The 12,857-nt window shown below is 48.5% G+C and overlaps 1 protein-coding gene across 3 annotated transcripts in view; it reads left to right on the forward strand.

Annotated features, from left to right (window-relative positions):
* GABRA3 (gamma-aminobutyric acid type A receptor subunit alpha3) overlaps positions 1–12,610 on the forward strand; it is a 128,341-nt gene extending 115,731 nt beyond the window's left edge. For all 3 annotated transcript variants that reach the window (XM_043522112.1, XM_043522111.1, XM_007063938.3), the window contains one exon: positions 9,903–12,610. In XM_043522112.1, coding sequence (XP_043378047.1) covers positions 9,903–10,333 — 431 coding nt within the window. In that variant the 3' untranslated portion in view covers positions 10,334–12,610. The remainder of the gene's footprint in view (positions 1–9,902) is intronic.
* Positions 12,611–12,857: the final 247 nt, after the last annotated feature.

A 12,857-nucleotide genomic window follows, 5' to 3' on the forward strand; every position in this document is an offset into this window, starting at 1 on the left:
AATTTCTCTCTTCCTTTGCTCACTACCTGCTGCATTTTGCGCCATGTTGCTGCCCTGATGCGCCAGCATAAAGCCCCAAAGCCAGGTGCTTGGTGTGATGCTAGCCCCATTAAAGAAGAGAAGCTGCCAGCCTCACGCACCTTGCTCCCTCACCACCCGTCACGGTGGATGCCCCATGCTTTCCCCACAGTGCAGAACAAGCATATCAGAGGGAGGGTGATTTTAACAGGGGTTACCCTCAGCCATTAGCAGACGGCTACTGAATCTGAAGCAGCAACTGGCAGAAAATAAGTGGGTATCACCCAGGTTTTCTCTTCTGGCTTCGGATCAGCATCTCTGACAGCTTCCTTTGTACAGCCATCGCTGGCCTTCATTGACACCCTCCTCCCTCCACACTGATCTAATTGGGGCTGCTCAGAGGAATCGCTTGTTATGGCACGCTGCTCCCTTGTTTATATTTATTGAATCAATTTCAAAATCAGCTTGTCCTTGTTCTTGGTTCTGGAGCACTTTTTTTTTTTTTCTTTTTTGCATGATAATTTGCTGCTCGGAACTGTTGAGGGACTGTGTGCAAATATCTTGCATCACTGAAAGAAGACCTGGGGAGAGGGAATTCAATAGTTCAGTCTTTTGATTTTGACTGAGCCACAGCATTGCAAACAAGGTCAAAGAGGGGGGCAACGTGCGATTGGGGGGCAGATTAAAAAACTAGAGCCAATATCAGCCCTGCCATAGCAAGCCCAGCCCTCGTTACCTCTAAAGTTGATTCCCTGCCTCTTCTGCGTCCTTGCATCTTCTTTTCACCAGTGTGATGCTACAGATTGGTCTGCACTTCAAAAGAGATGGCCTAGCAGAGTGGTTCTGTAAGGCCAGTTGAGACCTGATGGAAGCAGGTGCAACGCCATTGATATCAACCTCACATGATAGGGCTGAATTTGGCCCATAGAGATTAAAGACCCAGTGAAGTCAATGGAATGATTCCAATCGACATCAGTGGCTGTCAGATCAGGAATGGGCAGAACAGAGTGGATAAAATAAGGATGGATGTGGCTCTTCACCCATCACTTAAACCAAACCCAGCTCAAATGATTCCAGAAGTTAAAAACAAAAAACCTTCAGTTCACTTTTTTAAAAAATGCCTTTATTTCTGAATTGCTGTCTTTGAATCAGAGGTGCTAAAATAGCACGAAGATACCATGAGAAATGTTGTCCTTGCAGTAATGTAATGCGGATATGTGAAGTACCCAAAATCTTACAAGGGGAGCCTTTTCTGTGAGATTTGCAGCCTAAGACTCAAGAGAGTCAGATAAACATCCAAGTTTGTGGTGCTTATCTACCTGGTGTTTATCCATCCTTATGAGCTTCACCCACTTCTGGTCATGTTACAGATCAGGAAAGCTGACCAGATTCCTTCCATTTTGGATGTATTTTCTATTCTCTTTCTCACCACGTCTAACACCAACTATTAAAGGAGCACTCCAGGAAGAGTGGTGGGCTCATGGGGCTTGGGAATTAGCTACATCCCCATGTTTGTTCTGCTTTTCTATCCTGCTGATATGTTTCTAGTCAGAGTGTTGTGATGATTCCGCGATGGCTCAGTTTCAGCTTTCCATGAACGGATCTTGAAACAAATGACAAGTTAGGTGGTTGAATCTGGAAAAAAACACCCACAAAAAGCAAAAACACCCCACTGGCTTAAGACTGGATGTTGGCAATGTTAGGAATATTTGTACCAGCAATAAAGCTAACAGTGATATGCCCAAATTGAGCTCTGGTCTTTGGAAAGCTGTCCCTGAAGCCAGAGGGCTTGTTATTCACCCTTGTGACTATTACTACCGCACTTAATTTGTAGTCTTAAAAGCCCAGTTGTATAGCTCAGTGGTGCACCCACAGTGCTGTATGGTGCAGAAGCCTGGGCAGTAAAGAGGCAGCAGGTTCAACGCCTATAGGTGTTTACCATGAGATGCCTTTGCACAATAAAAGAGACAGGCTGTGAAACGAAAGCTTTAGGGTGGAAGTCAGAGTCCTTGATGTAGCTGACAAAATCCAGGAAGCCTGACTTTGCTAGTTTGGTCTCATACAGAAGATGAATGAAGAGGACCTGGTGCAGGCAGCATGGCAGGAGGGGGGTAGGAAAGAGACCCCAAGGAAAGCTGAGGAAGTAGTGGGTGGATTGTGTCAAAGAAGATGGTAAGCAAGTGAACCCTAGAGCTGCCTCAGCCCAGTGAAGACAATGGATGCTTGCCCAGTGCCCCAGCCCATGATGAGGGGGAAGAAGAAGAAGAAGAAGAAGAAAAAGAAGGTTTAATTGTTAGCACTGGTGAAAGGGACCAGATTAACAGCCCTTGAGGCTAAAATCCTCTCTTTATCTATGGCACGGACAGCAGCAACTTCTCCCACACAACCCATCAATTAGGGTGACTGGGTGTCTTGACTTTGTGGAGTTATCCTGCTTTTTCAGGACTTCGGTAGAATCTGCTAACTTGCTGACCTCCCCCACCTAGACATCTGCCCTATCACTACAGCCACCAGAGGCCTAGAGGACCAGGCACATTGTGGTACCTTCTGCTGGTGTGTTATTTCCCCTTTCTCTCACCCTTCATCTGTCCAGTAATTTACAGCCCAGCTACAGTGTATCTCTGTTGGGCCCTAGCTGGGAAATGCCGAAATACCACAAGAAATGCTGCGTTATTTGCAATTCTCATCCAAGCAAAATCAGGAAGCACCACAGATCTCATGAGAAAGTTACCCAGCCCACATTCTGATATGGTTCGACTAATGCTTCTTGGAACCGAAGCTCCTATAAGCCTTTTGTGTCTCGCCGTCGCTTGTTGCTTTCTAAGAGGAAGGGGTGTGTGCTGCGCCCTGTTGGATCAAAGAATTTCTTGCAGTAGTTCTATTTCACAAGGTTAGAGCTGCCGCCGCAGACCTGGGGCTATAGATCAAATTGGAGAATGGTCTCTGGTGCCCACTGGAATGATTTTCTTTGAGGGCAGGGGATCGGTTTTGAAGAGCAATCTCCAGTGATGTGCTGGATCGCAGCAATAAATCAGAGAGGAGAAAAGGCCGAGGTGCCCATGAAAGATGAATGGTTTCAGGACAATCCACCTCACCACAGGAATCCCCAGAATGGTCCCACTAAGGAGATGCCCCCGAATGGAACCTGGAGGGACTGCCTCTATGGCGAGAGAGCCTCATCGCTGGAAAGGAGATGGCTTGCCTCTAAGGGGAGTCTTGCTACTGGACTCTGATGATGCACCCTCTGAAGGGAGGTGCCACGTCTGAGGGGATTCCACACCAGTCATGGGTAGATTGGCTGCCTTAGAGAGGATTCTGACCACACTGTAATCCCAAGGGACCAACTGCAGTGGGATTGTCACCACTGGAATCTATGCAGGCCACCTTTATGGTGATCTTTGTAACTGGCATCCAGAGAGATCACTTCTAACAGGTCTTTGTCACCGGACTCTGGAAAGGCCGCCAAACTTGTGAGAATGAAAATTGCCAATGATTGTCCCACCCAGAAACAATGTCCCTTCTCTGGGCCTGCCTACCTGCTACTTCCCTGTAGTGACATCATTGTCTGTACAAGCATCACCGCTTAGTTCTGTCTCCTTGCCTGCTCTGCACTCACCTGAACGTCTGGGAGCAAAACAGCTCCCAGTTGGAGTAGCTGCAACCGGACACCTGGAAACACAGCAGTGTAAAGTCCCCATGTCAGGCGGCGAGAGGATATCGCTCCTTTCTCGTCTGGTCCTCAGGCCATGGTTCTAATCACTTGTGAGCTTGAGCTCAGGCAGCTTCTTCTCCTTCTTGTCTTCTCTGGGTGAATGTCACCAAAGAACATTCCCAAAAAATAAGCAAAACTCTTTCACTCGTCTCTGATCTTGGTTCCCTCCCTTGTCTTTGTGAGACCAACGGTATGGACAGTGTGTGAGTGAGTGAGTGAACAACACGGGATTTGTGTGCCTCATCTGCTCACCAGTGAACATCACATAAAGCAAGCCTGCAAACTCAGATATTGAAACCAGTTTATATGGGAATGGCTTCTTCTTTCCCCTTTGTTACTGTACGTGGTGCATTTGTTTTGTTCTCACCCTCACCAGAGGAGATGGACTGGTACCAAATCCCCAATCGGATCACTGCCAAACCTTGGGAAAGTTATGCTCCAGATCCAAACTTAATGGCTCGGGCCCACCTCTACTAGGTGCTTTCCCCCATCCCCCACGAGAGCAAACAAGAGCTTGCTGAGTTCTCTCACCCTTACCTACTTGCTGTCCGCAGGCCCAGGTCTCCATTATCTTGTACCTTGGGAGTCATTGTTGCCCATTGGCTCCTTTTAGCCCTAAAATTGGCTTCACTTCAAAGGCCCATTGATATAGCCCACTTGCCGTTCCTTGGCCATGCCTCCTCCCTCTCCCTTCTCCATCTGGATGGTTAGCTGCATCCTTCTCTCAGCCCTGCTGCTTTTGGGCCTTGATCCCGCAAAGGTTTTGTGCTCCATCCAGCACAAACAAAAGGAGAGGCTACACATGGGCACGAGTGAGGTTAAGTCTTCTGCCTTGAGCAAAAGCAAGCTGGAGGCCCCTGGCTTATCTGCTCCCCTGCAGGTATGCAGGGTGAAGAAAGAGTGGGATGGATGATGATGAAGAATAATCATGTCAGAGGCCACATGGGCATAAATATGATCCTCATCATACTAATGAGGTGCTTAGCTACACGCTGCCCTCTTTGGCCTCATTATTGCTAATAGGCAGGAGTCCCTTGGTGGCCATGCATCATTCTCATTAATGCAAGGTTGCATTTCTCTGTTCTCCCTGTTCTGTTCAGCGCTTGCTACCTGGTCCACTGTCTGTGCTACATGCGGCACCCACATTGTGTGGGATCTGGTCTCCAGTGTGTGCGCGAGCCCTGTCGTTTCAAACACACCAGCCACTGTTCCAGAAATCACTTTCCCTTCTGCTCCACTCCTCATGCCAACTCTGTAGCCCCTCCTCCAACCCTCTTCCCACTGCATAGCTAAAGCAGTAGAGTCCACTGTGCCCTTCCAAACCTAAGACTGAAAATTTCCTGAACTGAAAATGTTTCAGGGCGCAATCAAACCACGTTCTACGACACACAAATACCCTATCTATAACTAATGGCAGAGGACAGATCCTTTGCATTTCTTTAACACAGCCCAAGATCCAAACGTGCTTTACAAATGGCAATGAACTAATCCTCCCAGCCCTCTATGGGGTAGGTAGGTATCACTATCCGACTGGGAAACTGGGACACAGAGAAGGTAAGTGAAAGTCAATGGCGGAGTCGGGGATGGAACCCACCTCTCCTGGGTTGTGGCTTTAGTCTCTCAAAGGAGAAGGCTCAGCTATATACAGACAGAATCAGATTCAGCAAAAATCTCATTGCCAACCAGTGTGTGTGTGTGTACGGCGGGGGGAGGAGGGAAGCTTGTCTCAGGAACATGATGTGATGAGAGGTCTATAATGCATAAGAAATGTATGTCTTGTCACGCTAGCTTTCCCGGCATTTTCTCCATTAGGAATGCAGTGTGTAAAGTCAGCTTTGTGATGAATGATGGAGGGTGACCACACATTCTCTCCCAATGGTGAGACCTGTACTGGTTTTAAAGGACCTGGGTTGTTTTTCTGCTCTTTTTGATTTTCCAATTTTCCTTTCTGTTTCGCTAGCAAAGGGAATCCCACACAAATAAACACGCCGGGAGGTCAGAGGACTGGTTTGTATCTGATTGTAATAAACATGTTTTTCCTTGTTGAAATCTTTGGTGAGTCATCAACTATATAAAACACAACCCAGGGAACCTAAGGACAGACCATGTGTGCCAATCGCTCAAGTGTCTGGTTTCTTGAGCTTCTGAGCCTCTGTTACCAGGGTACCCTCGGAAGCTCTTTACAATGCATGCGCAGCCTTACCGCTCTAGGCGTCATCACACACCACACTCCCAAGCAGTTGAAAGTCAAAGGCTATTAGGCTTTAAGCATTCCTGCACTTCCTGCCTTCCTTAGGGCTGAAGGGCCTGACCCAAAGCCCATTGAAACCAATGGGAAGGCACTCACTTCAGTGAGTGAGTTCATGAGATACAATGTCTTTGTTATAGCAAGTACCAGTAGTTAAAGCTGCCAAGAAGTTTTTCACATGCTTACACCAGGCTGGCAAGGTCACCTCTTGGAGGGAAACACTGTCCAGGCTGAGAAATGTCATGTCAGTTGCAGTCTCTCATTCATCTCCAGTTAGTAACGTAGCTGATTAACAATAAAATAAACCGCAGTGCACCTTCAGTAGAATTCTGCAAGCAGTAATTGATCATTCTTTCAATCCATTATTACGTATTAATAATCTTACCACACCCTGAAGCGAGGGTAAGAAATAATCATAGTATATGTAGTGTTTAAATAGTAAAACATTTTCAAACCTTTATGTATCTCTTGATGGCTAGCAACATGCTCACACAACTCACCTTCTTTGAGGATATACAATTAATTGTGGCTCCTCTGATCCAATTAATTTGATCATTAATCAGTTGCTCAGTTAACCACTGAAGACAATAGCAATCCTTACCACCTTCTCAATAAAATACTACAATCGTGGCCTGATCATTAGTCTAATCAGTCTTTGCACTTTGCCACTTGAAGTTTTATTTGTGCAATTGCAGGAGTTATTACTGGACCTGCCATCACTTAATGTGTTGATTGGATTATGGGTTTCAAGAATGATCAGCTGCTGCCTGCAGCATCCCACTGAACATGCATTGTGGACTGTCAGATTTTCCTGATGTAACTGACATGGGGTGAAATTCACCCGTGATGTGCTTCAGCAGCACTGTGAGGCTGCAGAAAGAGTAGACAGGTGGGGGAGTCTCTATGCCCAAGGTACTGCAGGAGGGTACCTGCAACTAAGTTTGCATGCAGAGGAATTTGCATGCAGAGGATGGGCTATGGACCATGCCCTACCACCTGTCTAGGTGTTGCACAAGAGCAGCTGCCGCCACTGCAGTCTACAGGTTGAAGAGCGGCTAGAGAGGGACTGTGTTGCTGTTGTGGGGTGGCCTGTCCCAGCCTCTGCTAAGTGACCTTCACAAAACCCAGCCACTGGAGCTTTGTTTCACCCTACATAATTACTGGCACATTTTAGTGTGGAAGATTGCAAGAACACTGCTGAATCTTCCCTCAGCAGGAGAGGGAGACGCATGGTCAATGGCCATAGCCAGGTACGTATGGGAGTGAAGGGGCTTGATTGGCTGGACCGTGCAGCCTTTGGAGCACAAGCAATCGGGAAAAAAAACCTTTGCAGATATAACCACTGAGTCCGGTTCGCCCTGACGCTTGGGGTCTTAATATTTGTTGTTGACATGTATTTGGAAGGTGGCAGTATCTTCCTGGAAATATTCATGCATCCTGAAGGTTTCACACTCTTTAGCAAAGGTTAATATTTGTCTTGAACATTCATAGCAGAAAGTGCAGTGGGTTTGTTGAGGCTCCTTCAGTTTAAAAACTTGCAGTCATCCAGCCTATGAGCAGGAACAATGCCATGTGACTTAGCTGACAAATCATGGACAATGGATGGTGAGCAGTCAAAGGAAGTAGAAGAAACATCCAGGCGATAAGCCAGATTGGCTCAGTGAACAATTTGTGAACTGAAAAAGGAACTAATTTTGTACTAGGGCTATTCACTATGAACAGGTGGGCCAGCTCTGCTGACAGGCACTTCAAAGGCCAGGTGCTTGGAAAAGGTGGGTGATGCGATGTGATGTTCAAAGCTCTGATGGCATCACATTATTCAGTCAGCACTCTGGTGATTATGTCTACATTTGACAGGAATGTACAGTGAGAGGGCCAGCTGTGTCCCTGGTGGAACTCTAGTGAAGTCAATGGAGGACACGGGTGATGAATTGGGCTCCCATTGCCTGATAGCTCCCCTTGTTACCTAAAGATAGTGATTGATATGAATTCACCAGGCTGGAGGCTGGAGCTGAATAGAATCCTACAGGCGTCCCACTGGGCACAAAGGCTGGCTTCGCACTGGGCAGGCTGTTTACTCAGCACTGGTGCAGCATAAGGATTGCAATGACGTTTCTGCTTTTATAGACTTTCATGCCAGGTGTGATCGAGTCACAAGCAACTAGAGTGGTTTGACCTGGGATTACGCAGTGGGTTAGTGCCTCTCTTGTGGCTCTTGCCTCCCAGGCTGTTGTCCTAGCAGCTCCGGCTGGTCTGTTCCAGCCATAGCCAGAGAATGTTCAGCAGTGCTGTCTACATGGGATAGCAGGCACATCTGTGAAATGCTTTCCCCCTCGTAAAGCAGTTGCTGCTAGCAACTGTTGTCCACATTGCAGCTGCAAACATTCATTGCACTTATGTGTCATTGTCAGCATAAATTCCTAGGATGCCACATCTTGCAGCTCTGGCACCTGGATCTGCTCTGTGGCAACTACAGTGAGCGTAGAGTGGGACATATGGGCAATCTGTCGGAGTCTCCCTGGGCTTTTCATTACATGAATGAGGTCAGCTTGTGTAATACATACCAGATTTCCTTCACTGGGTCTGGTCTTATCCTCAGGACAGCCTTGATCCAATCTCCTCTTCTATCCCCTTTCCTAGCCCAAATCCCCCCCACACACATGCTCCATTTCCACCATTGGTAAACTTGAGCCTGCCATCCAGCTGCCATCAACGCTGTGCATTTTGCATCTCTGCTTCATGCAGCGTGACCAACCCACAGCCAGTTTAGCTTCTTCACATGCTGCAGAAAGTTCCCTTCCCATCAGCTCACTCTGCTAGCAATTTGGTTGTCATATAAGCCCAATGACTGGTAAGAGGGGATATGTGTGGGGAAGGTGCATATATCTCCCTGGATTTGTTTCACCTAATAGCAGCACTCCCTAGATGGGAGGGTTAGATGGAAACGTCTCTCAGTGCTGGGCCTGCCATGCTCACCATCCCAAAATCCATGGGCCAGCCTGATTGCCAGGGTCTGTCCTTCATCCTGCCAACCTAGCTCATGAGGCACTTTAAAAGGTCCCTTGGACGTATTTGGATCCTCATGACATCATATTATGCAGTGCAGCAGTGCAAAGGGTGGCTGACTTGCCCTTGAGGCACAGAGGCAGCGCATGGTGTCATCATGCAGGGTTACAAGTATCCTGACATCAAGACACAAAGGTCGCGATGATATAACCCGGTATCTCAAGGTAATTCACTTTGTCCCACTGGACAAATACAAACATGTGGCAACCCCTAATCCATATCAGTGATGCTCCTCACCACAACAAGAGCCAGGAAGCAGGGCTAGATAGTTCGTTTGAGCTCTTTCCCAGGACTCTGAGCTCATTGGGTCTGATTCTCCTCCCACATACACCATGGTTACTGTGTGACTCCTCACATGTGCCAGAGCAAGATTCAGCCCAGATGAGATGGAGACAAAAGTGCCTCCCTGTACCATCAGGTGCTGATTTTGCCTACATGGAAGAGGGAGGGATTGGAGCAGAGCCAGCCTGCTGGCTCTGTGTCCGTTGTGCCACTGGAGCAATGCTAAGGGGCTACCAGTGGGCTGGGCACCGGACCTTTGGTGGTTATTTGTATCGTGGTAGCATGTAGGAGTCCCATGACCCCGCAGTGCTAGGCACTGTGTGCTGTACTTCCAGGGAATGACTCCCGTTTCCAACTGGTGTAAGCAAGAGGAGAATCCAGCATGCTATCTTCCCCGTCTCCAGCAGTCCAAGCAGAGCAGGGATGACAAGGCTTCTGAACACTAGTCTTCTCCCCGCACCATCTTTTCCTTTGGGTCGCAGTACGGCTGCCACCCACACAGCTGCCAGCTGAGTGGGGGAACATTCTCCTTACACTTTTACATGGTCTGATACAGATTTTTCCCCCCTCCCCTAGAAAAAAGAGCCGGTGGTGCTGGCCAAGAAAGCCAACAACACCTACAACATCGTGGGCACAACGTACGCCCTCAACATCGCCAAGGACCCCAGCTTGCCCACCATCTCCAAGAGCGCCACCGCCACCGCCACCGTGTCCCCCAAGGGCCCCCGCGTGGAGGAGAAGCCCCCAGAAAGCAAGAAGACCTACAACAGCGTCAGCAAGGTGGACAAGATGTCGCGCATTGTCTTCCCTGTCCTCTTCGCCATTTTCAACCTGGTCTACTGGGCCACGTATGTAAACCGGGAGTCAGCCATCAAGGGCATGATCCCCAAACAATAACCCAGCCACACAAACCTTCCATCTATAAATGCCATCCAGGCAGGAATTCTCGGGGGCTTTCATCTTCTTCTTTGTTTGATTTTTTATTATTATTAATAAGATTAATTTGACTTATCTTGATTATTATTAGAGCATTTTTAATGTAAACAAAACTGTGATATTTATTTAACCCCTTTTTGGTTTATTTTAGTTTATTTTTGCTGTTGATGTTAAAAAAGGATCCGAAAAAAAGTGTGCCTCTAACATCGTGGGTCTGATGTTCCCCCCGCCCATGTCTCTCCCTCTCCACTCCCTGTGAAATGAAAGCTGCTTGCATGCTGTTTTCATTCCATGCTAAGCTGGTATGTTTTTCAACCTCACTCCCACGCTGCGATAGACTGCTCTGGTTTTGTGGATCCCTATTGCTTAGATACTCCTGGCAACGTAGGGACTTCAAGGATGCAATGACCTCTGTGGACATCCTGCCAGTTGGGCTGACTTACTGTGTTATTCTTTGCTTTAGCTTTATTCTTAGAGCAGCGACTGGTTTGTGAGCTGTTCAGGGAGCTGCATAGCCTCCACTGCAAGGCAGCCTCTGTGTTACCATAGTCAGCTGCCATTAGGGGACAACCATGTAGCGTTCATGTTTGAACACAAAGGGTGAGACCGTAGCTGTGGTGTAACTGGCTGTAGTGTCATGTAGACATCTTCAGGGCTGCCAATTCTCCATCTTCACCCAATCATCTCCCTTCCATCCTCCTTCCTTCTCTCCAGGCAGAACCGAGCACCCCTGTCAGAGGGTCCTCTTCCACTGCAGTTCTACCACCCTCTCCTACTGGAGTGAAAACAAGCAGGACGTTGGTTATTTGTGCCTCCAGAGGGCACCTCATATGGTGCTTTCCATTAGACAGAGAGATACGTAAGTGTCCTCAGGGTGAATCAGTGATTGATCTCCTTGAGGAGCACCAGAAGCAGAAGAGCGGTTTCCAAAGCCTTGGAAAGTTATAAGCTGGAAGGGAATGTGTGGGCTGTTGGGTGGCTTTATTTTTTTCCTGTTGTTCCAATCCCCTTGCCTCCATCTCCTCCTCCTCTTGATTAACTTTTTGCCTCCCCACTCCCATTCCTCCAAAATCATCCTTTCTCCTGCCACCAGCTACAAGCTTTTACAGACCTCACCGTTAGCAGCAGCATGGCACCAAGACGTGCAGTCCCACTGGAGCCCAGCCCAGGAAGCATCTTTGCTCCTATAGGGTGGAGACCTAGTGCAGTGGCAATGTTGGCCCTTGGCTATGAAAAAATAAGACTGTCTCCTGACAAGGGGGAGAGGAGATCCTGACTTGGGGGCAGGGGTGACAAGGAGTTGCGACCCGTGTAAATCAGGAGTGACTCTATTGAAGCCAATGGAGTTTGGCCAGCGAGATCAGAACCAGACCTGAATCCCTAGGCTGCTCCCTTTGAGAGAGGCTTTTACCCCCTCCCACCAGCCGGAGGCATCCATACCTTCCCCAACAGCTGTGCCGATACGCTGGGATCCCAGCTGTCCTTTCCTCCTCCCGTCCCCTTCCCCACTAGTCTGGACATACGGACACACTGCCCAACCATCGGGAATTACATGCTGCATCTGGTACACCCTCCTGCCCCCAGCCAGTGCTGATTCTTCAGTGTCACCTTCATCTGCCCCCGTGCAGTCATGTGGCCTCTGCGAGGAAGCTTGGTGGGCAAAGGCTTAATTGATTATTAAGAACAGTACATGCCCTCCTGCAATATTCATGGGGACTGCAGGACCAGAGCAGGGAAGCACAGGAAATTTAGGGCTAGACTGTGCAACCGTTGCTCATGTGGACGAGCTCTTATTACATAGACATGCTCCCACAGCTTCTTATCCCTCCACTGTCTCAATGGCAGCATTGCTACAACAGGGGGAAGGGAAGGACGCATGCTACTGAGCTGGCTGTCCTCTCACAGCCACTGCAACAGGAGCCTAGGAATGGCCAGACTAGATCAAATCCATGCTCCATCTGGTGCACGATCCTATCTCTGACTTTTCCCAGCCCCGGAGAAAGGTACAAGAACCCCACAATAGGCAGATGTGGGATAATCTGACATCCACAGGCTTGCACTCCCCTCTGCTCAAGGGCGAGTGAGGAGCATACAGACCCCGAATGCATCTGACATTTCCTCAGTGCCTGTCATGCCAGAGAGCTGACTCAGCTCCCAGCAAGGGCTTGCCTCACCTGCCGCTGCAGGAAGTGACGCTGGGGTGGGGTACGGCAGCTGTGTCAGTTTACATCAGTGACAGACAACGAAAAGGTGACGACAACTAGGGCACATCAGGGAGGCTTCAGAGGACCTTCAAGTGTTAGAATTTGCCAGGATTTAGGAGCTAACCCCACAGCTTTTGCCACCTCCTCTACTCTGACACCACTGGGTTCTAACACCATTGCTGTCACAAACATCCTTTCTCTAAATTACCATATCCCACTAAAGCCAGCCGTGTGGCAAACGGGCTACTCTAACCCCCCAGGCACTAACACCGTTAAGTATTCCAAGCACTGCTATTTTAACACCCCTGGAGCTAACGTTATCCCTGCCACAAACTCCACCACTAACACCACAGGGGCTAACTGCTAACGGGCTCTTTCATGGCCAGCAGGG

The sequence above is a fragment of the Chelonia mydas genome, chromosome 9 (genome assembly GCF_015237465.2).
Source record: "Chelonia mydas isolate rCheMyd1 chromosome 9, rCheMyd1.pri.v2, whole genome shotgun sequence".
In the NCBI taxonomy this organism is placed as follows: domain Eukaryota; kingdom Metazoa; phylum Chordata; order Testudines; family Cheloniidae; genus Chelonia; species Chelonia mydas.